This window comes from Pan troglodytes, chromosome 11, assembly GCF_028858775.2.
Source record: "Pan troglodytes isolate AG18354 chromosome 11, NHGRI_mPanTro3-v2.0_pri, whole genome shotgun sequence".
NCBI lineage: Eukaryota > Metazoa > Chordata > Mammalia > Primates > Hominidae > Pan > Pan troglodytes.
In genome coordinates, this window is record NC_072409.2 from 3986337 (window position 1) to 4013284 (window position 26948).

The 26948-nt window shown below is 61.9% G+C and overlaps 1 protein-coding gene and 2 pseudogenes across 8 annotated transcripts in view; all 3 read right to left on the minus strand.

Moving 5' to 3' along the window:
- Positions 1–280: 280 nt before the first annotated feature.
- The window catches only part of RXRA (retinoid X receptor alpha), a 114665-nt gene continuing 87997 nt past the window's right edge, over positions 281–26948 (minus strand). For all 8 annotated transcript variants that reach the window (XM_016962037.3, XM_054658493.2, XM_054658492.2 and 5 more), the window contains 6 exons: positions 23465–23634; positions 18997–19126; positions 11735–11867; positions 8958–9049; positions 6669–6774; positions 281–4394 (listed from right to left, as the gene is read on the minus strand). In XM_016962037.3, coding sequence (XP_016817526.1) covers positions 4247–4394; positions 6669–6774; positions 8958–9049; positions 11735–11867; positions 18997–19126; positions 23465–23634 — 779 coding nt within the window. In that variant the 3' untranslated portion in view covers positions 281–4246. The remainder of the gene's footprint in view (positions 4395–6668; positions 6775–8957; positions 9050–11734; positions 11868–18996; positions 19127–23464; positions 23635–26948) is intronic.
- On the minus strand, positions 2828–3583 carry LOC104008046 (uncharacterized; annotated as a pseudogene).
- Positions 15518–18992, minus strand: LOC134807696 (uncharacterized; annotated as a pseudogene).

A 26948-nucleotide genomic window follows, 5' to 3' on the forward strand; every position in this document is an offset into this window, starting at 1 on the left:
CAGCCTGGGGAGGGACAGGTGGGAACACTCGTGCTCCGCAGGCACCCACAGGCCCAGTGCCCACGGCTGCTGAGAGGCGCCCTCGTGGAGGCCCCAGCCCCCTGCCCCTTGGAGGAGCAGCAGAGCCCAGTGGACAGGGAGAGAACTCTCAAGAGTATGGCCCACAGAGGATGCCAGCCTCGCCGCACAGGACCGGCAGGTAGGGTGGAGAGGAGGGCGGGCTGGTGGGGGCTGATCGCGGGCCCTCCCGCTCCAAACAAAAAAGTCCCCACACGGAACAAACGAACTGAATGTCGATGTATTTTAAACGCTCATATTTTGTTTCTCCTCTCACACTTCTCCCTTTGCATGTTCCTTTTCCACAATTCTAATGCTACTGTCCATCAAACCCTGGCACCTGCGGCCACGATGTTTCAGAGACAATCGTACGGAGAAGCCACTTCACAGTCAGTCACAGGAAGGCCAGAGCCAGCAACAGGACACAACAGAGCAAGGCTTTAAAAATTACTCGAAAGGGGAAGAAAACCCTTGAAAGCCTCAGGCCCACCCTCCTGCCCCGAGGGAAGACACCCCCATTGCGGCGGTTTCCTCCCAAGCCTCGCCGCCGTCACAGGAGCCCTCTCCTCTGCCATCGTCTGTCCTGGCGTTTCTCGGACGAAGCTTTCACCTCAATCTCTAGAAGCAGAAACGAAACAGTCCCAGCCCTCCCCCCGCCATATCCAAGTATACATGAGGGATAAAATTACATTTGTACAAAAATAGATTTTTTTTTTTTACCTTTCCAGATGCTTTAGACATTTTCTCTTATCTTTACTCTCTTTATGGATCTGTCATCCTCTCTAAAGTATTAGCTATGCGTCCCAGCTAAGGCATTGCTAAGGATTGGGAACGGCTAAAGCTGTCTGCTCCAAAGCATCTTAAAATAGATGCATCTCCTGCCTTGAGATATTCATTCGAACCCGGATTTCACCAAAGGAGGGTCCTTATGTACTTGCTTACACGAAGCAAATTTATAGGAAAACAGGGGAAACGTCTTGATTAAAAATAAACACAAAACACTGGTAACCGCTCCGCCTCTCCTGCGTGGCGCTGGTGTGCGGCTCTCTCCACACGCGTCTCTCTGTACAGCACATACATGTTTACACCACACACCTGCGTGGACGAGCACCAGATCACGCACCCCAGCTCCACGACAGGGACACCAGCCGACTACCCACAGGCTGCACATTCCGGCAGGGCCCTCCCGGGTGCCCCACGGGGAGGGGCTCGGGGTCATCTCCAGCACTGCCACCAGGCCGCCAGCCCAGAATTCTTGGGAAACACCATGCTCGGAAAACCGAAGGTCAGGGCTGTCCTTCCCAGAGGCCGTGTGATTCCAGGGTGTGGAGGGCCGGCGGCTGACACAGGCCCCAGGGTGGAAGGTCCTGGCAGGCCAGCTTCCAAGCACGCCCGACGCAGCCTAGGAGAGCCCAGCTCTGTGGCATCTTCACTCCTGAGCCTCAGGAGCCCCATCTGAACGGCAAAGCTGGGAGGTGACCAGCTGAGGAGCGTGCCTGAAGGTGCCGGGGTGCCCTGGGTCCCCAGGAAGCAGCCACTGGGAAGGGGGGGCCCTGCGGGGAAGCCGCTTCATCCAGCTGGGCCAAGGCGGGGACAGGCACAGGTGGCTAATGAGCTGATGTTAGTGCTATCTTTAGAAAATTAAAGATTGTCCCACCAAAATAATAATAATTACAAAAAATCACCTTAATTGAACTGGATTGGTAATACTACTACAGTTCTGGTTAAATAGAAATTCTACCTCTCTACTCAGTGATGAGCCGCACTCCCCACATCACCTTTTCAAACCAACAGCACTGTACAACTACAAGGCCGATGAGAAAGGGACGGGAAGGCTGCAGGAAGTGCCCGGGACACATGGAGCGGTGGGTAAGGCTGCTGTGGCCAGGGAGGCCAGGTTCTGCTTTCAGGGGTTGGCGGCCCAGGGGGCTTCAGTGCTTTACAGCCAGCCAGCCAGCCAGCGCCGGAAACGACAAAGTTCCCAAGAAGCAGCCGACCCCCCATAACGGAGGCCCCGTCCCTGGGCTTTTTCCTCTGGAGCCACGGGCATTCCCAAGGGTCCGGGCACGGATGGGCAGGCGCTGGCTGCAGAAGGCACCAGGTGTTGGCGTTGGGTCTTTCGCACTCCCACCGCTGGGGACCCAAGAGTACCTGCACCCTCCTGCCATTTCCACCACACCCCCCAGGGGCAGCTGGGGCTTCCTGGCAGTGCCTGGGAGGGGCCCAGCTGGCCGGGGACTTGGTACAGGTGTGAGGCTCAACACTCTGCCTCAGGACGGTGGATCAGGCAGGGGGCCACCTCTAGGGATCCACAAGGCTGAAAGGCAGGGGTGGAGGGGGGCAGGAAGGAGAGGCTTCTGGAATCTCTGACAGCCTGTCTCGGGCACAGACTCAGCTGCAGGCTCCACTCGGGTGCCTAAGCTCAGCTCTGGCTGAGAGCTCCAGGAAGGCAAAGAATGGACACTTTCTTCCCCACCAAGGCTGGAAAGCTGCCTCTCCAAGCCACTGCCTCCCGGTCCAACCTGTAGGCAGCTCCCCTCGCCACTGAGGAAGCCCCTGCTTCAGGTGGGGAAAGACTATGGAGAAGGCGCCCACTCCCCCGCATCATTCCTAGACTGCGGCTGGGAAGACAAGACCCTCTCCTGTACCCCCCCATCCACCCTCTGTTCAGGCACCTGCCACTGACAAAGGCTGGGTCCACGGGACTGAGGCGTGAACAGGAAAAGTACTCAGGCCAAAGGGAGGGCCTTCCAGTGCAAAAGAGGCGAGTTCAACCTGAGAGGGCCCCGCACCACCGGAGCCCGGGGACAGAGCCTGCGGGAGGAGCGCCGGGCCGCACTGGGCTGAGCCAGGGAGGCCCCAAGCCCCGCCACCCCCACCTTCAACCAGAGCAGGCGTTCCGTGAGACTCCCAAGTAAGGCTCTGGGTGAACAACGCTGTCCGTGGACAATACCAGGCTGGGTGGTCCCACCAGGGCCTGCGTGTGGCCCAGGCCCGAGGGCGCTGCAACTCCGGGTTCTCAGATTCCAAGAGTCTTTTAGACACAACTGGCAGCCAGAGAGAAGGCCTGAGCAGGGGTCCCACCAATGCCCCCGCAGAGCCACTCCAGGCCGCGGAGCATCTGCCCCACCCACGAGGCTCCCAGTTCCTGAGCCCCTCTCTCTCCAGGCCGCCTGCCCCCTCTGAGGGAAACCAACAGGCCACCCTCCTCCCCTCCCATCCCCGCGGGCCTCACAGATGGCTGCAGGTCCGCAGAGCCCTGTGCCTCCAGCAAGGCCAGTGAGGTGGTGACGCCCCACCCTGCCCGAGCCAGGGCCAGCCCTGCAGGAACCAAGGACAAGCCTCAGCCCACCCCGCAGAGCAAGGAGAAGACTCAGGCTGGGGAGGGGCCGGGGCACTCTGGTCTGAACGGGGAGTCGGGAGTCTGAAACCAGAACACCAAGGCAGAGAGAAAACTGAGGGGGGTGAGTGACCCGCCCCTGCAGCCTGGAGGTGGCCCCGAAACCTTGCACAGAAGGCAGCTCATGTTCTCATTGGCTCGAGGGCAAAACTGTGAGTTATCTTTGGAAAAAGGGGCTACTTTCCCCCTCACTCAGAGCACAGGGCAGCCTGCTTGCCCCACGAGTCCCCTCTCATCCCCGAGGCGGCTGAGGTCTTTGCTGATGACACACCAGCTTGCGCCCCCAGCTGTCCCCTCCTGATTAGGGGGAAGCTGTCACGGGCTGGCTGGGCACCAGTATTCAGAGCAGATGAAGATGTCACTCCAGACAGGAGGGCCACACAGGAATTCTGAAAACCAGCATCGATAAACAGCAACGGAAACAAAAGCCCCGTTCCCAACTCCTGCAGCTCCAGGGCTGGGGCCTGAAGACCCTGTAGTCACCCAAGCCCCGTGGGGTGTGGCAGGGTGTCCTGAGAGCCCGGTGGGGACGCGCCTGGCTGGGCTCACGCTAGTTCTTGCCACGAAGGCTGCTGCCTCAGGAAAGCCACTGCCCTGGGCCACAGACAAGTAGTAACAGAAATAAGGAGGGTGACAACACATCTCTTAGGCAGAGCAGTGACAGGCTGTGCCCCAAAGTCCAAACAGGCCAGGCAGAGAAGGGCAGGGACAGGGCTCAGGCTGAGAAGAACAGCTGGCATCCAGGCAGGGTGGCCAGAACGGGTGGGCACAAAGGATGGGCCCGCAGGCCTAAGTCATTTGGTGCGGCGCCTCCAGCATCTCCATGAGGAAGGTGTCAATGGGTGTGTCCCCGATGAGCTTGAAGAAGAAGAGATGTTCCAGGCATTTGAGCCCGATGGAGCGCAGAGCCGGGAGGCGGAGCAAGAGCTTGGCGAACCTGCAGGGAACGGGTCTGGTGAGGGCTGGGCAAGGGGCATGGGCAGTTCTGCCCTGGCACTGGAGGCCTCCCTGGGGATGGGGCTGTGTCTGATACCCCAACCCCTCTGAGGCTGGTCTGTAGCCCTGAATCTGTCTGTGCCAAGCCTCCAGAAGGAAGGAGGGGAGGCTAGAAGGAAACAGAGGCAGTGGCAACCCAGAGCCAGTGGCAACCCAGAGCCAGGAGAGAGTGAAGGGAGATCCCTGTGTCTGAGGACGGAGATGAAGGGCCAGGGGCCAGACAGCAGCTGGCTAGGGCAGACTGAATAGCTCTTTGTGAAGAAGTTAAAAATTGCAGGCAGTTGGGCATGATGGCTCACACTTGTAATCTCAGCACTTTGAGAGGCCGAGGTGGGAGGATGGCTTGAGGCCAGGAGTTCGAGACCAGCCTGGGCAACGCAGTGAGACCCTGTCTCTACAAAAGAAAAAGAGAAAAACAGTAGCAAGGCGTGGTGGTGCATGCCTGCAGGTAGGACAGCTTGAGCCCAGGAGGTTGAGGCTGCAGTGAGCTACGATCGCAGCACTGCACTCCAGCCTGGGCGACACAGCCAGACTGTCTCTTAAAAAATGAAAAAATGTGGGCCATGACAGCCGGGAGCGGGTGTATCAGTAATGCATCTGGCTGCAGCAGCCATCACAGCAAGAGACTGCGGGGCTTGTAAGGGAAAGGGCTGCTGAGCACACTGGTGAGTCGCAGGGAACAGGCCCGGCACATGGTGGGCAACCAAGAAGTCAAAGGGCATCAGGCGGGGGAGGGGGAGTCAGGCTGCACCCCCACTGCAGGTGGAGCCAGGCCTGACTTGGGAGCTGTGTACCGGGGCAAGACCCTTTCCATAAAGCATCAGCACCCCATGAGTGCCTCCCACGGCACCTTGTGCAGGGCTGTGGGCCCCAGACCAGGGCCACCCCTTCCTCAGAAATAGCTCTGCTGGCATTGGGCACAGCATGGTCAGAGAAGGCTGGCCGGGGAGGGAGGGAACACGGGTTGGTGCTCAGGGCCTGGCCCACCCCTGGGGAGTTTCCTGGGGCAGGGACCAGTGCGGGGGCAGGAGGGAGGGGGGAAGTCTGGGGCTCTGGGAAGAGGGATGGCAGGGCCAGGCATGAGGGCAGCAGCTGCCGCTGAGGACAGGGTGCTATGGGGACGGGACCAGGTGTCCCTTCCGGCTGGCCGTGTCTGCCCAGGGCCCCTGTGCACGGCCTGAGTCTCTCCACACGGCCCCTCCAGGGGCTGCAGGACCTCATTAATTATTAACGAAGTCTTTCTTTCAGGGAAAAGCTCTGTGGTTGGCTGCCTCACAGGCCTTGTTTTAAAGGCAAAAACAGCGCAGAGGCTGGAGTTGGGCCAGAGAACAAGCTGTTTTCTGCTGAGCTGGCGAGATGGGCCAGGGCAGAAAGCCAGGAAAAACAAGCTGCCTGCCACCCCCTCCTGTCCTCGTCCTCCGGGAAGTTTCACTTTAAACCGAGCCAGATGAGGGCTGGGCAGGCAGCGGGGACACGGTTAACTGTGTATGTGCTGGTGGCGGGATGGCCTGGGTGTCCTATGAGGTCTGCTGGGCCCCACCTCCCCCGACCCCCCCACCCCCCACCACAGTCTGAGGATCAAGAGGCCAGGAGATGCCCCTTTAGAGAGAAGAGGCAGAATCTGGAGCGCTGACTTTGAATCCCAGGCAGGGATCCACAAACGTTTCTCTTCCTGGACACCTACTGTGCACCCAGCACTGTGGACTCAGAAACGAGAGAACCCCAGCCCTTCCAGGGCCCACAGCCGGGCAGGGGAGAAACATGAGCTCTGTGCTCAGGCCGTGGCCGCCTATTCTGTACACACTTGTAGAGAGTGTTTAGTATGTGTGGGCATCTGGCCATCCATTCTACACATGCTTGTGAAGTACCTACTATGTGCTGGTGTCGCCTGGCCTCTGGTGGTTCTGCTTGGCAGGGGAGCGCAGTAGGGGGTGAAGCACAGCCTTCATCTATCTACTGAACAAAGAGAAGCACCTACTATGCGCCAGGTGCAAGGTAATCCTTCCGGTGGTGATACGGCGTGGGCCTGTGGGGTGTGCCCGCCACAGCCCACTGGCCTGGAGGACCTCCTGCTGCCTGCTCAGGACCTGCTGGCATGGGCTGGGCCTGGGGAGGGTGCCACCTTCTCATTCACGTAAAATGGCCTTGCAGGGGGTGGGGGCTCTGGAGACAAGAGCCTGGGTCTGGGGTGTGTGTGGGACGGGGCGGGACCCACCTTCCCGGCTGCTCTGGGTACTTGTGCTTGCAGTAGGCCTCCAAGGACGCATAGACCTTCTCCCTCAGCGCCTCCACCTCGGCCGGGTTCGAGAGCCCCTTGGAGTCTGAAAGGAAGAGGCCACAGGTCAGAACCCTCAGCTGGGGCGTGTCTCGGGCACCTGCCCCCAGGACCCAGACCTCTGTGGGGTCTCCCAGGCTGCCCCACCATGGGCAGAGCAGGTGGTGGAGGGATGCCACTGGACACGCCTCCACCCGCTCCCCCAGAGCCTGGTGGCAGGGGGACGACTGTGGAACCCACGGCCAGGCCAGGCTGCTCTGGGTCCAGGCTCGGCTCTGCCACTTGCCAGCCACGTGACCTTGGGTCAACTATTTGACCTCCAGAGACTCGGTTTCCCCATCGATAAAGTGTCAGGGATCTGCTGCCTTCCTTCCAGCCGCCCCGGGAACTGGGAGAGACAATGGATGCTGCTGCTGCCCTTGGGTCCCAGCCCCATAACATGGATGGGAGCTACCGCTGCTGCCCCCAGGAGCACCCAGACCCTGCGGAAACCCATCCTCGGTGTGCTTGCGGAGTACTGAGCTCAGGACCCGGGCTCAAGAGCCTAGAGTGGACAGAGAGGCTAAGATTGCAGCCACCAAAACCTCCAAGGCCCAGGGACCCCCTGTGAATGCCACCTTGGCCCCCAAGGCCCAGGGACCCCCTGTGAATGCCACCTTGGCCCGTGTCCTGGGCTCCTTGGCAACGTACCTGGCTCCCCCAGCTGCCTCCGCTCCAGCCAGTCTCCTCGCCCTCCCTGCATGCCTGTGCCCTGGTCTCTTCGCTTTCCCTGCAAGCCTGTGCCTGGACCCTGCTTGTGCCAGACAATCTCACCCTCCCTGCAAGCCGGTGCCCAGGTTCCGCTGGTGCCCCAGCTCTAGCAACCAGACCACACAGGACCTGAATGGGGATTCCTCGGGCCGGGCCGGGCCGTGGCATGACTCAGCCTCCGAGCTGGCAGGATTACGGCCCGGATGCACAGCCTGGGTGATAAAATGTCCCTGAAAACAAGCTCTCCCCACAAGAAGATGCCCATCTCCATCCCGGCCCGGTCCCTCAGAGCCAGGTCTGACAAAGGGCAAGGTCAGAAGGTCAGGGCCAGGAGCCGAGAGGGCTCCACCCCCTCCAAGGTCAGGGCCAGGAGCCGAGAGGGCTCCACTCCCTCCAAGGTCAGGGCCAGGAGCCGAGAGGGCTCCACTCCCTCCACCATAGCCCAAGTGAGCTCCCCGCGGCAGCCTCAAACCTCTCCCTCCACACCCCAGCCACCCGCCCCTATCACGCAATGAGCTGAGTTTCCAGACACAGAAACCCATAGCTCCCTCCCGGCTGGAACCCCTCAGGACTTGGCTCCCTGTGGCCCCAAGAAAAAACCCAAACTTAGCAAGACTTTCAAGGCCCTGCCTGGGCTGCCTCCACCAGCCCACCCCACCTCCGTGCCTCCCACTCCCCTGGCCCCTAACTTGCAGCTCCCGGAGGAAGTGGCCCGCACCCTCGACCAACCGTGCTCCTGCCCTCACGTGCCGGGGGTGCCTGCTGGTGGGCGTGACCCTCTAAACCCTAAGCTCTAGGCAGGCAAGCCCTATCCAGCAGCTTGAAGGGGCCCTCCCATGCCAGCAGGGCGCCGAGCAAACAGGCATGTGTCAGCACTTGTTGGGCGAAGGAGTAGCACCTAGGAGGCTTTTCAAGCCGAGAACCCAGAGGCTGGAGAAGGGCCGCACTGTCGGCCAGGAGGCCTGTGCCCAGCCCCAGCCCCACAGCCCCAAGCCCTGCTCTCCTCAACCACAGGGGCCCAGCCCCAGAAACACCCTGGACCCGAGGCTTGGGGATGAGGTTGGTCCCCTCTGGAACACCCGGCAGGCCTGACCCATCCCCAGCCTGCAGGGCTTGGGACTCCTGAACTTCAGCACCGGAAGTTCACAACCACAGCTGGCCACTTTCGGAGTCTGGATTCCGACGCACAATGGTGAACGCTGTGAACCGCGGAGCCCAGACGGCACCACCAAGCCCCTCATGACAACTGCCTTGCTGGGTCCACCTGTGCCCAGGGACCATGCCCCCTTGGCTGGCCCTCAAGGTGAGCAGAAGGCAGCATGGCCACACTTTCACTGGGAGGGGAGCACACTGAGCTCAAGGAGGGTGGGAGTTGGCCCCACACGTAGCCAGAGGCAAGAAGTACAGCCAGGAGGAGGCCCAGGCACCTCTGCCCCACCAGAGAACGGGGCCAGGAGCCTCAAGGCAGGAAGGCCATACCAGGGTTAAAGAGGACGATGGCGCGCAGGCAGCCCAGCTCCGTCTTGTCCATCTGCATGTCCCGCATCTTGGACACAAGCTCCGTCAGCACCCTGCAGAGGAGGAGGGCAGACACCCCATCCCAGTTAGGTCGCAGCCCTCACCAGGGCCACACCCCAGATACCCAAGGCCTCTGGAGAGCCCGGCGTGGCCCGAGGGCCGCTGAGATGGGCCAAGCCAAGGCAAGGACTCCCAGACACCCCGAGAGGGAGTGGGCTGGAACCCGGGCCCAGGTGCCGCCCCTGCCAGGCCTGCCTGGCCCTGCCCGGAGGGTGGGCTCCTCTCCTCTCCCTCTAGGGTCTGCCTGTGGGGCTTTATTCTGGGAACCTAGGTGCTAAGGAGGGGCCTCGTGACAGCTAAACTGAGGTGAGCCGGAGCTGCACAGAGGGCACAGAGCCCACCCCTCCCGAACCCAGTGACACACACCACTGTCCCTCCTCAGCTGTGGACCCAGCACCACCTGAGGCAAAGCCCCTTCCCGTGCCACAGCCCCAGCCGCTCCCTTCAGTCCAGGAAGATACCTGTCCCCAGGGCCTGGTGTCCCTGGGTGGGGGCTGCCAGAGGGAGGCATGTCTACTTCTTGTCACCAGAGAAAAAAAATCCACCAGCCTCAACACGGGGAAAGCCCGCCAGCTCCCTCCGTGGAGACGCTGGGGGCGTTCTTGGATTCAGACTCAGCTGCCCCAGCCCTGCAGCTGGACTCTGAATCACACCGGCCTCTGCAGTGTACTGGGCCCCCTAGCCTCAGCAGCCTGCCCACCAACCCCAAAGCTCAACTGCTGTGTCCAGGAAGTAAGGGTGGGCCACAGCGGGGGAAAGGAGGTAACCAGGTGGGGATGGTTGCCTAAGGAGCCTGGGCTCTCCCCTGTGGGCCAAGGGCGGCCCTGAGAGTCTGCAGAATGGGGAGTGCCCTGGTTGATTCCTGGAAGAAGATCTGAAGGAGGCTGGAGAACAGGGTGGGACAGAACAGGAGCTGGGAGGGACCCCCGATGTCTGCTCTGAGGCAGGAGCACACAGCTGCAGAGGGATGGGGCAGCGGGCATGGAAAAGGCCTGGGCCACTGAGGGCAGACTTTGCATTCCACTCGCAGAAAAGGCGAGGAAATGCCGGGGCCTCTGTAGTCACTGCTGTGGGACCCCAGAGAATGTAACCCTGAAACCTCTGTCATCGCCATCTCTCTACCAGCCAGACAAAGGATCTGTCAGCTGGGCAAGTGGCTGGGGCTTCGCTTCCCAAAGCCATATCCCCAGTACCCTTCTAAAGAAGCTTCTGTGGGCAATACACACTGCACACTGCACCCTGCAGCCCCCGTGGGGACCCTCCTGTACACTAACTTCTTAAAGGCCCTGACAAGTCCTGCAGCAAAGACCCTCAAGGACACTGTTTGAACTACCGTTTGCCCACCATCTGCGGCCACAAACCCTTTTGCACTTGGCACATCCCATGGAGGTCAAGTTCCAGGATCACCCTTGGGACTCTGGGACCTGAACCACCCCCTGGGGCATTGCTGCTGGGGCATTAATCCCCCTGTAAGTGCCGGTGCATGGCCTCTACTCACCTCTAACGTTAGGGCTCTCGTGTTCAGGGGCCACCTTCTCCAGGTGGCCTGCTCCTCCCCACCCACGGCTCCTGTGTTGCAGACCCCTGCCCAAGGGACCCTGCAGTGCCCCTCCCCAGCCTTCCTGCTCCAGCTGAAGCTGACATCCGGTCCCCAGAAGGCCCAGTCTGGTGTGTGTGGCTCTCTAGACTCGTGGAGAAAGACTGTGCAGAGAGGCCGGGCACGGTGGCTCACACCTGTAATCCCAGCACTTTGGAAGGCCGAGGCGGGCGGATCACGAGGTCAGGAGATCGAGACCATCCTGGCTAACACGGTGAAACCCCATCTCTACTAAAAATACAAAAAAATAGCCGGGCGTGGTGGCGGGCGCCTGTAGTTCCAGCTACTCGGGAGGCTGAGGCAGGAGAATGGTATGAACCTGGGAGGCGGAGGTTGCAGTGAGCCAAGATTGCACCACTGCAATCTAGCCTGGGCAACAGAGCGAGACTCCAACTCAAAAAAATAAATAAGTAAATAAATAAATAAAAAGGCTGTACAGAGACAGGGACAAGGAAGCTACTGTCCACCTCGCCTGGCAGAGCGGAGTTGGCCAGCACTCCAGGAGGGCAACATGAATGGACACGGACCACCCAGGCCCGGACGAGGGTGGGCCCTCCAGCCAGTGCTGCTCCTCCAGTGTGTCCCCTGAGAAGCGGCTGAGGTGCAGCCCTTTGCTCCACTGGGAGGTATGAAGCACTGCGGTCCCGACACCCCTGCCTGCACGGGGACAGGCATTAGGCCGCACCACGCCCCGGGCTGCCACGGCATTACTGTGCCAGCCTCAAACAGTCTGCGACATGCCAACTGGAATTGACACTTTTACAAAACTGCATCTACGGTATAATCACTTTAAAAAGAAACAAAGCTTTCCTTCCCACGGATAAATACATGGGATCGTGAAAAAAGAAGAGATGGAGGGAGATAGGCCAAGTGCTCCCTGTGGTTACAGATGCCCCAGAGGCAGGGCTGGCACAGGGCTCTGAGCCTCCTCCTCATGCTTTTCTCTTTTTCCATGTGTGCACCCTTCATGCACTGAAATAATACTAGGCAGGACGTGCACGGGGGCCAAGGCGACTGAACTCAGCTGGCCTGGTGGCGGAGGTGACCGAAGCACCCTCGCCCCTCCCGGGACCACCCCCACCTGTCAAAGATGGCGCCCACCCCTGCGCTGTGGGCGCTGTTCCGGTGGACGTGCAGCCCGGTGGCCAGGAGGATCCCGTCCTTCACGGCGATGGAGCGGTGGGAGAAGGAGGCGATGAGCAGCTCATTCCAGCCTGGGGAGGAGGCACACGGTCACTCAGCTGTCTCCAGGCCCCACGGGGCTCGCCCCTTCCCCAGCCACTGGTGGGACCCTACAGAGGCAGCATGTCACAGACCCATCCTGACAGGCTCTGGAACCCCAATCCCATGAAGTGTTCCACAGAAAAGAGGTTCCTGAGAATGCCCCTTCTACAGTACACACCGGCACACGAAAGGCCCTGAGAAGTCCCACACAAAGTCCCTTGAGCTTTGTGGAACCCAGGAGCTCACAAACTCATGTGCCCCAGAAGCTTCCTCCCGCGTGTGCAGGACACTCCTGCCACGGAGCACGCGGGAGAGCACCCAGGGATGTTCCCAGGGTGGCCCCAGAACCACTGCTGCCAGCAGGGTCCCAGGAGTAAACTCTCGGGGATCTGTGTGCCCTTCGTGGAATGCCACCAAACAGCAGGTTATCCAACTGAAGGCAGGTGCGTGAGAGCCGCAGCCTCTTTCAGGGGGGTTCCCAGGGGGGAAGGTTAGAAAACAGCAGCCCCTCAAGATAGCGGGGGTTCCCTGGGGGGCAGGTGGTTAGGTAACAGCAGCCCCTCAACATAGTGGGGGTTCCCTGGGGTGGGTGGTTAGGTAACAGCAGCCCCTCAACATAGTGGGGGTTCCCTGGGGTGGGTGGTTAGGTAACAGCAGCCCCTCAACATCAGGGGGTTCCCTGGCGGACAGTTAGGTAACAGCAGCCTCTCAACATAGTGGGGGTTCCCTGGGGGGCAGACAGTTAGGTAACAGCAGCCCCTCAACATCAGGGGGTTCCCTGGGGGACAGTTAGGTAACAGCAGCCCCTCAACAGGAGGTTCCAGTGCAGATGAAGCAGAGCAGGCATCGGGGAGGAAGAAACAGGGACCCTCGCATGCACACGCACTGCTGTTTTAAGGGCTCCTGGAGACCGGGTGACGTGGAATCACCTGCAGTCACACAGTCAGGGACCCTCGTGCACACACGCACTGCTGTTTTAACAGCTCTTATAGACAGGGTGACGTGGAGTCACCTGCAGTCACACAGTCACCTTCAGCACCTTCCACACTCCCCGAGCACTCTAGAGGCTCCAGCCTCTATGGCCGACACTGTCATTAATTTCCCACTTAATCCCAACTGTAATCCTGGAAAACTGGCATTAACCTTGTTTTACAGAGGGGGAAACTGAAGCATGAGGCAGTAAGTGATCAGCAAGAAGTTGGTGGGGACCACCGTGCCAGCTCCGGCTCGGCCCTCCACACCCTCCCAGCACATACCCACCCTGTCATGGGGACCCCGGGGGCAGGTGTCACTGTCCCCATTCTCCCCATTTCACAACTGAGTAATCCCAGGGCCCCAGGAGGGAGTTCCCACCCCCGAGGCCGCCCCACCCAGGTGTGCTGACAGACCAGGCAGGGATGGCACCCAACTGGCCCCAGGCTGTGCAACCAAAATGAGGGAGGAACGGTGGGGTCTGTGCCCCATCACCGTGGGAGCATGCAGACGGCACCACGGGTGGTCTGATGGAAAAGCCAGGGCTGGAAATACCGTCACAGACGCGGGACTGGCACCTCCCCGCCTGTCACGCATCCCCTCTCCCTGCCAGGTGGCAGCAGGCAGCCCGTTGCGATGGGGAGTAAGAAGAGTGGGGTCCCCTGGGGCGGGGGTTTAGGAAACACAACCAAGGCCGCAGCATGCAGTGGCGTCCCAGAGCTCAGCCGAGCCAGCCGCGAAAACAGCTTCCACACTGCCCAGCCAGATTTTCTTTGACCACAGAACCCTCTTTTTTTTTTTTTTTTTTTTGTTTTTGCCCAATGAAACATCTGTAGCATCACATTTGGGAGAAGTCTAATCTAGAAGAGCCCCCCTCAATCTGACATGTGGGTAATCTGTGGCCCAGGGAGGGGAAGGGTTTGCCCCAAATCACACAGAGACTTGGACAGGAGCCCCGGGCCCACTCCCACTCCTGCCCCTCCTACGGCTCAGCCCGTCAGGTTTTCCCAGGCTGAGAGGCACTGGGTCTGACATCCAGTGAGAGCAAATGCTCTCCCAGGAAAGGGCTCTCCCTCCCTTCCCACACCAGGCCCAGTGTGGACAGACTTCCTGTGGCCAAGGGCAGGGACCCAGGGGGCCGAGGACAAGATCTGGGCTGGGGCACAACTGGCCCCAAACCCACCATCCCTGGCCAGTCCTGGCCTCTCGGGCCTGCCTCTCTCCCTCACATCCTGCAGGCCTGGGGGTTTACCTGAGCGGTGGCCACCTCCCCTCCCACTGCCCCGAGAGCCCCTGAGGCCACCCAGCAGGCACCAGGGTAGACTCGCCTCTGAAACTCTGGTGTGCCCAGCAGAGGGGCCTGGTGCACGGCTGGGGTCAGAAGGCGCTGCTGAGCCGAGGTGCGGCCCTCAGCACGGGATACAGGTCAGGACCCCAGACACACGGACAGAACAGTGCGGAGTCTCTCTCTGCACCCTCCGGCACGCCGGCTGCATCTCAGCTCCCCTGTCCCCCGTCCCTCCACCCCGATGTCCTCACTCGGTTATTTCTCCTCTCCTGCCCCACACACCTTTGTAAGCTGCCCTCCTCCTTCTCGGATGTAAGAGAAAAATGGGAGAGGAACCCACTTTACAGTAACCTTTGGGGTGTCTTCACCTTCCTAAGTGCTCCATCACTGCAGGAAGGAGGGCTCCTGGCCCTGTGATGTGGGGGGCCCGGCACGGACACAGCTTTAAACGGCTCAGGGTGCGCTGGCCTTTCAGAAGGAGGACCTCAGTGATGCAGGGGATACCAGGTCTTACTCCAGGCTCCAAGCGCAGGACAAAGAGTCTTCCCTGGGGCTGCTCCCTTGGTCACTATGTCCTCCAACTCAAGAGGCTGGCCCTTCCCAAGGAACTTACTCCTCCAGATCCCTCGTGGCCCTGCCCAAACGCTCAGGGCCTCTGCTGGGGTTGCAGGACCCCTGGACAGCGCTTCCGGAAGGAACAGCACAGAGTCAAGGGTCAGGTGGGGAAGCCGGGGCCTCGGGCTCCAACCTGGCTCAGCCACGTTCCTGTCTCACCTCTGAGCCACCACTTCCGCAGCACAAGGGACAGTAATAACACCGACTCCTGGTGGTCTGGAGAGTTAAATGAGTCCACACTCACGAGGCAGGGCAGGGCCCCCCCAGAGTCACGGCTGCTGTCCCCATGGGGCTTGTGATGGGGATCCCGTCCCAGGGCGGCAGTGACAAGAGCCCAGCCTGGCTTACCCTGTGTTCTGGGGCCGGAGATGTGGGCAGGATTAACAAGACCAGGGGAGTAAAGTGGTGTGCTGTCCCCACAGGGGGACCTCGGGCCTGCTACCTAAGCCTGGCCCCTCCCTCCCTCCCTCCCAGCCCAGCAAGGCCCGCCCACTTCCATTCCCCTCACCCCCCCCACCCCCCCCCACCCCCCACCCCGCCGCCACGCAGGAGGTGCCTGTGCAACCCAGGCCCTCAGACGACCCCGCTGGAGCAGCTAACGCGGCCTTGGAACACAACAGCCTGGGATGAAGGGGGCAGGAGGGAAGGAGGTTGGACGGAGAAACCTGAAAGCTGTGAGCGACCCGGCCCTGTCTCAGTTTACTCATCTGACAAACACAAGGGTCAGGGTGTGACCCAGAGCTTCCATGGAACAGACCAAAACTCTTCATTTTAAGCTTTATTTCTGAAGGCCTCCTGGATGGGTGGGGCAGCAGCCCACCCCAAGGAAGGGGCCCTACCCCACAGGAGCAGACACGTGTGACATCAACCTCCCACAGCCTGGCTGGAATCCTCCACCAGTTTCTGGGCCCCTGCAGGGCTGTGGCCACTGCACCCCCACTCAGTGTCACCGCGAGCCACAGGTGGACACTCCCCGGGGTGAGCAGAGACCTTGGGCCTTGAACCTGCATGGCCAATGGCTCTCACGATGGTGGGAATCGCAGGTCTGGGCACCCATTCCCATCGTTGCTGTCGCCCAGCGGAAGTGACCTCCCCCACCAGCACTGGGAACACAGTGGGAGGGCCTAGCACAGGGACATAATGGGGGAGCACTCAGTGGCCCCCGCACCTGCCGGGGCTGGGCGGGGCCTCACCTCTGCCACTGCCTCCTGCCAGAAGAAAACCCAGCAGGATCACCCCTGGTCCCCAGTCAGGCTACAGCCATGGATCCTGACCTGAGCCCCCTGGAGGGGGACAGAGTCCTTCAGCCAACACCAGCCAGGCACAGTGTATCCTTGGAGTTAACCCAGGTCCTCTCCAGCCATCTGGCCAGTGCAGGCTTCAAACTCCAGTGTTCCACATCTGAATTGGACGTGTGCTTCAGTGGACCTTACTGGGGCTTGGGGAGACCACCTGATGGGTGAGCTGCTGGCCCCGGCAGACAGAACACACAAGGACACTGAGGCACAGAGAGTAAGTGACTCAGCCAAGGTCAGCCGCTCGTGGGCAGTGGGGCTGGGACTCATGCCGGAAATGCAGCTTCAGACCTCACCATGCGGCCCTCGAAGCCAGCAGCATGCATGAGCAGGGCCCACTGGAGACAGGTCAGCAAGGACCTCAGTGGGGGCCCAGGGGGAGGTCAGGCTGGGGGTCCCACTCAGAGACATGCAGCCGCAGAGATCTCCCGGAAAGAGCCGCTGGGCAGGAGCAGAGGCCACCCTCGCAGAGATGCCACGGGATGGCTTTCCAGGCATCCTAGAAGGGCCTGGGGACTCATGGCACCAGGGCTCTGGGCTAAGGGAAGGGCCTTGCGGGGGGAGCCCCCACCTGACAGCTGCAGGGAGACCACAGGCAGGTGCCCACCTAAGAGGGACAGCCACAGAAACCCTCTAACCTCAGCACTGCCCTCCGCCACGACCACCCCACGCAGGCCCTCAGCACCGCACTCCGCCACGACCACCCCACGCAGGCCCTCAGCACCGCACTCCGCCACAACCACCCCACGCAGGCCCTCAGCACCGCACTCCACCACAAACACCCCACACAGGCTGAGGCTGGAGCCAGAAGCTGCCAGAACATGGGACCGCAGGGCCAGGTACCACACAAACATGGCGACGGACACAGCCATCCAACCCGACTCGGACCTCCGCCAGGCCCCCAGTGCACAACCATCTGGGATCCCCAGGAAAAGAGCTGCGTGCGGCCAGCTGTTCTCTGGATCGGTCTGGTGGGTTGGGGTGGGGTGGGAGCACCGTCCTCTCACAGCAAAAGCCTTGGCTATCTCTCCAAGGACCACTGGGGTCAGGCAGGCCTGCAGCTGGCAAAGCCAGGGGCTCTGAACCGAGGGTTCTGGGGGAGCCCCTGCAAACAAGGGCAGGGTTCCCTTGGCAGGCGGAATACTCACCACACCCTGAAAGAAGTCTGAGCCCGCAACGGCAGACGGCCATATGCCTCAGGCCCAGAGGGGCAAGGACCCACCAGACACGAGGCCAGCGGGATTAAGTCAAGGACTTTGAGATGGGAGATTATCCTGGCTCCTCCGGCGGGGCCCAGGATGGCCAAAAGAGTCCTTCCAGGAGGGTGGCGACAGCGCCAGGCCCTATACACACAGCCTGTGTGGTCACAGCCCTGACCCAAGCAACTTCCAGAACATTCCCTGCTTCACAGGGAGCCCGTCTCTGGCTGTGTCTTCTCCACTTGCCACTTAGGAGCCGCCTTGTATGGGCTGAGGCTCCCCAGTCGGGCTGAGGCGGCGGAGCCCACAGTGCGGTAGCGGGCCTCTAGGCAGCTGGGACACCCGGCCCTAAGGGAGCTTGGCTTCTTGGGCCCAAGGGGACATGGGACAGTGACCAGCACCATCGTCGGGCAGTGAGGGCAGACCTGGGCACCCAACGTGTTGCTTCACCAGCAGGAAACTCCACTAACAGCCTGGCCTCACAGCTACCCCGGCTGACTCAGCAAGAACCAGCCCCAGTCAGCACGCCCCTCACACCCCCCTTCCAGGTGGGGGACCAGCTTTGGGGGGGGCCTGCCCCATCCAGGCTTCCACTGCCAACCTGACCCCAAAACCCCAAAGCTGAGCTCCCAGCCACCGTCCTGGCCGCCGCATGGCATCACGGGGAGTGTGATGCGCGTGGAGCAGGCATTTCTGTGCAGTGGCTCTGTGCATCACCATTACCGCATGGAAAGAGAGCTGCGGCCTTGGAGTGGGAGGAGAAGGGCAGAGAGCACGTGGCTCTCCTGGGCAGCCCCTTGAACACACCCAGCCTCCCTCTCCAGAGCCCCCAAACCTCCACCGACAACCCATTACCTCTCTGAAGGCCACTGAGAGACCCCGCATGGTACACCTCCTTATGAGGGATGGAGGGAAACTGAGGCCCCAGGCCCTTCCCCCAACAGTCCCATAGAGTACATAGGAGGTCCCAGGACGGGGGAGTGTCTCGGGAGTGGGGAGTGTCCGGGGAGTGGGGAGCATCCCGGGAGTGGGGAGCGTCCCGGGAGGGGGGAGTGTCCCGGGAGGGGGGGGTGTCCCGGGAGTGGGGACTGTCCCAGGAGGGGGGAGTGTCCCGGTAGCAGGGAGTGTGTCCCGGGAGTGGGGAGTGTCTGGGGAGAGGGGAGCGTCCAGGGAGAGTGGAATGTCACAGGACGGGGGAGTGTCCCCGGAGGGGGGAGTGTCCCGGGGTAGCGGGGAGTGTGTCCCGGGAGGGGGTAGTGTCCCAGGAGTGGGGAGTGTCCCGGGAAAGGGGAGCATCCCAGGAAGTAGGAGTGTGTCCTGGGAGCGGGGAGCGTCCTGGGAGATGGGACCATCCCAGGAGTGGGGAGTATGTCCCAGGAGGGGGAAGTCTGTCCCTGGAGGGGGAAGTGTGTCCCAGGAGGGGGAAGTGTGTCCCAGGAGTGGGGAGTGTCCCGGGAGGTAGAAGTGTGTTCCAGGAGTCGGGAGCGTCCTGGGAGAGGGGAGCGTCCTGGGAGATGGGAGCATCCAGGGAGGGGGGAGTGTGTTCCGGGAAGGGGGAGTGTCCCGGGAGGTAGGAGTGTGTCCCAGGAGAGGGGAGTGTCCCGGGAGGTAGGAGTGGGTCCTGGGAGTGGGGAGTGTCCCAGGACGGGGGAGTGTCCCGGGAGTGGGGAGTATCCCGGGAGGGGGGAGTGTCCTGGTACGTGTCCCATCTGCATGGCATCCCCATCCCCACCTAGGCCTCGCCACTCACCTGCCCGCAGCAGGATGACCTGGTCGTCCAGGGGCAGCTCTGAGAAGTGTGGGATCCGCTTGGCCCACTCCACCAGGGTGAAAAGCTGCTTGTCGGCTGCTTGGCAAATGTTGGTGACAGGGTCGTTCGGCTGCAGGGGAGGAAGAAGAGCAGGACATTCAGTCCCAGAAGCCAGTGTACTGACCAAACACAGCCCAGACCAGGCCCTGCCCCACACGCTGGGCCCATGCAGGACGCCGAATACGGCCCCCAAAGATGCCCAGGCCCCAATCCCCGGAACCTGGGACTATGCGACCTTGCATGGCACATGGGGCTTGGCAGAGGTGATCAGGTGTGGCCTGACATTGGGAGGTAAGCCTGCACCACTGGGGGGACCCAGGGTCATTGCAAGGGGTCTATGAGAGGGAGGCAGGAGGGTCAGAGGAAGAGATGAGATCACAGACGCTGGGGCCCAAGGGGAGAGAGACACTGCTGGGTTTGAAGGTGGAGGAAGAGGCCACAAGCCAAGGAATGTGGCAGCCCCAGAAGCAGAGGCCGGGGCAGACTCTCCAGCAGAGCCTCCAGGAGCCAGCCGGCAGGCACCTTGATGTCAGCCCGGCAAGACTGCTTTTGGCTCTCTGACCACAGAACAGTCATATAATAAAATGTGTGTTGTTTCCAGCCACTGGGTTACAGCAGGACGCGTAAGTCTCTCCCACAGCTCTGGAAGGCAGGTGCGGCGAGCTGATGAAACTGGATATGGGCAGCACTGGTGCAAGGTGGGACCAACCGCCTTCATCTCTGATGGCCACGGTGGCCCACGCTGGGGACAGGGCTGGCCTCTCACGTTCCATCAGGCATGGATGTGGGAGCTCAGGAGGGCAGGAGCCTTGGCTGAGACACCAGGCCCCAGGCACAGAGAGAGCAGCATTCACGGCTCCTTTGGAAAGTCCTAGCCGGAAGGGGGCCATTCAGTCTCACAGATGAGGGGACCCAGGCAGCCTTGAACAGGGCAGGAGGGGAGGCCCCTCCTCAGCTCCTGGCAGGTGGGGCTTGGGTCACGGACCTTCTGTGTCCTGAGCAATGCGAACTCAGATGACGGCCCCCTCAGTGGTGCCGCTGCAGGAACAACGACTGTGAACAGGATTCGGGGATCCCTCACTTCAGGGCATCTGCCAAGGAGAAAAATGCCTCCCTTTGAAGAGCTTCCACCAACAGCAACCATCTGCTCATCAGAGACGTGCAGCCTAAACGCAGCGCCCGGCGGGAAAGGCCTCTGAGGGCGGAGTGAGAAGGCCCCCGAGGAATGGCACAGAGACTCGCCAGGACCCTCGGAAGAGGGCAGGGCAGCCCTTGGGGGCCCGAGCCAGAAGGGGTATACACAGGGGTGGGATCCCTCGGCTGAGTGGGGTTGACCACAGTCTACACAGACTCACTCATTCCTCCACAAACCTTCCATCAGCAGCATCCACAGCCCCCAGCACTCACAGGGCTCCCGGCTCTGTGCCCAGTGCCCCCTAGGCCTGCCACAGCCAGGCTGGCTTCTTAGCCTCAGCCTCTCCTTCTGTCACGCTGGGGGCTGAAAGGGGCCCGTCCTTCTCGCCTGCCCATCAGCTGCAGGGCATCCCTGAGAAAGGATGAAGCAGGCCTGGCAGGGGCGGGGGGATATGGGAACCAGCCCCGAGCACCGTGTCTGCAGCAGTGGCTCTGCTGGGGATCCTTGTACCCAGGAACTTCCCAGCCACTAGCCGGCCACTCTCGGAAGCCAAGACGGGGCCCAGAGCAGGCCCAGGTGACAGGCTGGTGCCATGGGTAGGAAGGAGAGCCTCAAGCCCTCCTGGGCTGGCTGGGACCTCTGCAGGAGTGGGCACACAGGTCACCATCTGTCATGTGCCTGCAGTGTGCACAGCCGGCCACAGGGAGCAGAATGTGGCAGGCTGGAGAGCCAGGAGGCCGGAGCGGAGAAGGAGGCACACTCCCGGCAGGTGTGAGGCTCTCGATCCAGTACTAGCAGGGCTAGGCCTGGAGGGGGTCCCCTAGGTAGGGAGGGATAGTGCAGGATCCTGGCTCCACCTCCCTGTGTGGCCTGGGGAAAGGATTAACCTCTGCGAGCCTCCCATTCTCGCCTGGAGATCCAACGTGCCTCATGTAACAGAAGGCATGTGATGGGCTCTACTCCTGCCTAGAAGTGTCCACAGGACCCGCCCAGGCCCTGCCCCGAGCTGGGGAGAAACCAGGCACCAGGACTGTGATGCTGGGCAGGTCGCCCCCTCTCTGGACCTCAGTTTGCCCATCTGAGAGAAGGGGCCCAGTGAGCGGTTCTGGAAGTTGGACCCAGGCCTGTCCACAGAGGAGCGTTCAGTGTGAGATGAGACAGAGCAGGGAGCGAGCGGGCACAGAGAGACCCCCTCCCCGTGGAAGACGTGTCCTTTATCCCCAGCGAGCCCTGCCTGCCTCTGTGGTTCTAAACTCCCTGAACTTTCAGGCAGTGGCGGAGACAGCAGATGGCAGATTCCCCCCCAAATAATGTCCTTCACGAAATAAAAACTTGGCAGCCCTTTGTGCATCTGCCAAACTTGCTTTTGGATTTTCCGCTGGATCATGAAACCCTCACAGCCACCCTCCCTCCCCTGCCCTCCGCGGGGCTGGTGAGGCGGGAGCAGGGCAGGGCATGCGTGCAGACCAGCCAGGGCTGGGGGTGGGTCTGTGCCTGTCACTCACGGGGAGGGTTTCTCCAGAAAGAATGGTGCCTGCTGTCGGGGTCCCATTCATCTTCCCCCAAGCTGGGCAGCCTCAGCCCCCAGCCAGAGTAGAGGTCTGAGCAGAGCCGGGGACGTGGGGGCACCGGGTTGTCCTATCCAGAAAGGGCAGGGAAGCAGGGTGGCCCTGACCCAGCCACGGGGCCTCAGACAAGAGCAGACCCCCACCCTCAGACAGGCAGAGGCAGTGGGGATGCCGGCCTTGTGTGAGTGCCAACGAGCAGGGTGGGGTCGCTGTCCTTGATCGAAGCTGGTGGTGAGGAGCAGCACAGCCATCACCAGCAGCCTCGTGGGGGCAGAAATTAACCCACCACACACCTTACCCTGTGAACACACCTCACCCTGTGGTGGCCAGTGCCAGGGGCCACAGAGAAAAGATCAGGTGCTCTCAGCCCACATCACAGGGGCAGTCCCCACCCTGGCAGGGGCACAGATGAAGGCCGGAGGTACCTCAGCTGAGACCAAAGCCTGGGGAAGAGCCAGAGGGCCCAGTTCCAGGCCACGTGAGCTGCAAGAACGAAGGCCCTGGGGGGTGGGGAGACAGTGACCTGCAGGGCGCACCCAGCACGGAGGGCAGGCTGGTGTGCCTGGGCCCACAGAGGGACAGAGGTTGGGGCAACCTCATGGTCGGCCTGTACAAGGTCTTCGGTGGCCACAGGGCTCTGGTCCCAGCCCCAAACCCACACGGAGACACAGATGAAGACTGGACACCATGGTGACCATGGCAAAAGACGCATGGGCCCTGAGGGCCAGCTGGACCCAGGTCCCCGGCAGCAGGAAGCTTACTGCACAGTCCTGAACCTTCACACGGGTGGCCAGGAGCTCACCTGCCCAACCCCGGGCACAGCTGGAGCCACCCCCTCAGTGGGGCCTGGGACAGGTGGGGTCTCCCAGCCAGACAAGCTCACCAGGGAGCAATGGTTCCCGAGCAGCACAGGTTCCTAGGCCTTAGGGTAGGGTAGGAGGGGCTCAGAACGCCCCTGTGCTGCCCTCCCTGGCAAGGCCACAGCCAGAAGCAAAGATGCCACAGGGAGCGAGCCAGTAACAGGGAGGGTCCAAGGAGAGGAGGGCGAGGCCAGGGGGTCTTGAATCCAACACCTCCAGGACCAGCTGGAGCCAGCCCAGGAGAAGAGCCCGGGACCAGGGCTGCGGCCCACCCAATCCTCCTCCCCTTGAGGCTGTTGGGGTGGGAGGGGGCAGGAGGGTCAGCATGGGGGTGACCAGCTGGGGGGCTGCAGAGCTGCTTCCTGTATCAACAGCAGCCACCGTGACTGCCGGGCACCTGCCCAGGGCCACACGGCTGCTGGCAGAGCCAGCCCTGGAACCAACCTGCAGAGCCTGTTGCTGGGGGCTCGGCCTCCTCCCATACCTTTTCCAAGTGGCACCGGGGAGCAGGGACAGCCTCTGCACCGAGACAGGCCAAACTCCGAGGGGACACGGCGGCTGAGGCCCCAGCAGAGATGGCCGAGGAGGATGATGTGGCTGCAGGGCCCCGGGCCCTGGGCCCCTGCCCCATGGGCTACTTGTGCATGGGCCAGGAGAGGAGAGTGCCGCCCAGCTGGGGCGAGGGGCCCACGGGGTCACCTCAGGTAAGAGGCCGAGCTGAGGCAGCCACAGGGCCCAGGGCAGCCCCCAGGACCTCTCTGGCTCATCAGCTGCTCAGGTGGGAGGGTGAGTGAGGGAAACTGAGGCATGTGAGGCTGCCCACCCCTGCACAGGCTGCAACTCACCGAGCTGGGGTTCAGCCCCATGTTTGCCTCCACGTAGGTCTCGGTCTTGGGCTCCACGGCCAGCTCAGCCTCCAGGATCCTCTCCACCGGCATGTCCTCGTTGGCGCTGCTGGTCGACTCCACCTCATTCTCGTTCCGGTCCTTGCCACGCTGCCGCTCCTCCTGCACGGCTACAACCCGGGAGGCGCAGGTGAGCCCCACGCTCAGCCCGGCCAGTGGCTCCCAGGGAAGGCTGTCCTGGCCGGGTGGTGCCAGCTCCCAGCCAACTCACCCACAACACCAGCATCCCCACCAGCACTGGGTGATGGAGACCCCGTCTCTGCCCCAGGCCTGGCCTCCGTGTGGCTGTGTGCTCTGAGAACAGAGGCCAACTCTCATTAATTCCAATTAATGTTCACACCAGGAGCCTGCCTGGGGCCTGGAAGGAGACAGTGCAGCAGGGACCCCAACATGGGGCGAGAAAGGTCCTGACGGTCTATGGACTCAGGGAGAACCAGGAAGCCTTCCTGGAAGAGGTGTCAATGTGACTGGAAGAGGAGGTTGCAGAGGAATCATGGCTCAGGCTGGAGACACGATCCCTGCAAAGGCCCAGAAGCAGAGCAGAGCACACTCATGAGGCAGCACAGGGGCACCCGTGCTGGCTGAGGGCCTGGGCAAGGGGAACATCTTGGGGGGGGGGGGGGACAGGCTCAGAGACACCTGGGCAAGCAGGAAACCGTGCACCTGCAGACCCCACGCCCCTCCCAAGGACACTGGGCCCTGCCAGAAATGGAGGGCAGGCGCCCGGCCCCACCCTGGCCACACAGAGACGGCCCACCCAGCTCCACCGACCATGCCCCATGCAGGGCACCGAGATGCCTTTCAACCTGCCCCAGGAAGCAGCCACTCGGGGGGAACCAGAGGCCGAGCATTATGACAAAATAGAGCGATGCTTGCAGGCAGCAGGATCTGCACCAGGCATGGGCTCCGGTCAGCTGACTCTCATCAGCCCTGGGGGTGGGCGCTCAGCAAAGGGGCCTGAGGCATGAGCCCTGGCTGCCCAGGCGCATGAGGCTCCTCCCGCCCCCAGCTTACCTCCACCTGGATTTGCCTTCCTCGACTGTCCACTTTGAACACTGAGGAAGCCACCTCAGCCCCTCTGTCAGCCTATCTGGGGATCCCAAGTGCCGGGGGACAGGCTAGGACCCAGATGGAATTTGGATAGAAGAGTCCACTTGGCTTATGGGCGGTTCCCCCGAGACACGTCCCCTTCCCTGAAAGTCCTGAGCTGGGGCTCTGGTCCCCAACCCCACCACCTCCTTCTGTTCCATCCACCACCCAACAACCCCAACACCGCCCCACAGGGCGGGCACTCACATTACCCCATTGTACCGGTGAGAAAACTATGGCTGAGAGAGAAAATGACTGGTCGAAGTGAGTAAACCGCAGAGCCAGAAAAGCAACAGCGACCATGGGGTCCTGCGGCCACCTCTGTCCAGCACAGCTCCACGCCCCTACTCCAGTCAAGGCCTCTCCACTCTCGCCCTGGAAATGCCCTTCCCACCGTAACTCCTCCGAGCTCAGACGCGGACCTGGGGCCAGTTCCTCCCTCCCTTGTGCCCTCCTGCCAGTGTGCTGGGCTGGGTAGTCCCTGACCCAGGCCCCTTCTCCTCCTGGTCTGAGGCCTAGGATGGTGCCCTCCTAAGGGCCCAAGGGTATGGCCTGGCAGAGGGGTTCCTGAAGCTGCCACCTCTCTGGGCCTGTGGCAGGGCTCATCCCAGCCCCTCTAGGATGTCTCGATGGTGGGCAGAACACCTGGGGTACTCACAGGCACCAGCCACCCATGGACTGACCATGTCCCATCCCACCCTCTGGCTTCCAGATGGGTTTGGCAAACGGTGGGAGAACATATCTGCGCTTGTGGCACCCTCCCTGCCCCTACCCGCCACGGTGTCAGCCGCCACTTTCTCCTGAAGCTACAGCTCCCACTGAGCAGCCGTCTCGGGGCTCTGCAAGCCCCTCCCTTCACACCCCCAGGCCCAGGGTCCCCAGTCCTGCCTGATTCCCTTCATGCCGCCACAGCTCTGTAACAGCCCCACGTGGATGCCTCTCAGCCACCCTGTGCCAACAGTTTCCTGCATGGCCCACTGGCTTGAGCGAGGGACTTCCGCCCCCACAGGGAGACTCAGGCGGGGAGGCCCATCCCCAGCTTCAGGATACACCAACCAGGCCGAGGAGCCAGCCAGGGACCCTGCAGTCGGCATGCACAGGCCTGGCCCTACTGGAAACCTGATGGTGGGTGGGGGCAGGATGGGGAGCAGGGCTGGTGGGCAAATGGCAAGGGTCTGGCAGGGGATGCAGAAGGCTCCGGTCAGCCCCCACATGGGACTTCCATGAGCCCTCCAGAGGGCGGTGCTCATCCGGGGCGGGGTCACTACTGACACGACCCTCCGTACAGGGTCCTGAGCCTATAGAGCCGACCCCACCCATGCTGAGCAGCCCCCGGGGCAGGAAGCCCCCGCACACGCAGATCTCAGCCAGCATCTGAGCTGAGGGGTACGGCACCTCCACTGGCCCAGGTCCCTGAGACCCTAAGGATGGGCAGCAAGGGCAGAATTCTAAAGTCTCAGTGCCAAGACATACCTGGCACTGCTGTCTTCCCAGTGGGGAAGCTGAGGCTCTGAGAGCCAAAGGGGCAGGGCTGAGCGCTCAAGACAGTGAGCAGCCTAAAGCTGCAGGCCCTGGGATCCGACAACCCCAGCCCCACGGAACCTGCTAGCCTGCCACAGCCCAAGCAGCCGTATGGCCCCGGCCAAGTCCCCTGACCTCTCTGTGCCTCGGCTCCCTCATCCGTAAGATGAAAATGACAGCGCCCACCCCCAGGATGGCTCCAAGAGGAAGCGCCAGCACACGGGGGGCCTGGAGGTGCTCAGAGCTGTCACCGGAGCCTCCCACCCCACGCGCCAGCCCGGCCCGGTGCCAGGGATTTTCTCCTGCTCAGAGGTAGCCCCAGGGCATGGGGAGCCCCAGACAAGGGTGGCCCTGAGCGAGGGGCCTTGCTGCCAGTTCTCCCCAGGTGCCTGGAGCTGGGCTCCTTGGCACCTGCCTCCTCCGCCAGGGCAGCCGAGAATTAATTAGCGAGTGTTTTGTGAAGCACTTTGAAGCTGTGAAGGGCCTGGCAGCTCTGCCCAGCATCATTATAAATATGATCGCTTTATTTATAGGCTGGGGGGCAGGAGGGGCCGGGATTTATGCTTTGCCAGCACAATCACCTTCTAGACGAAGTCATGCTTGACTCATGTTCCGCTGGCGCCGGAGGCCGGGCGGGAGGTGTCTGTAAACACAGAGCCTCTTTACCCTCCAGACCAGAGCGCGGCGGCTGGAGGAGGCGGAGTGGAGGCACGGGGGAGGCTGCTCGGAGGCAGAGGAGACTCACACACCGCAGCCCAGTCCTCCCAGGAAGACCTGAGACTCCTGCCCAGGCGGACCCTCCCCAGCATCACTG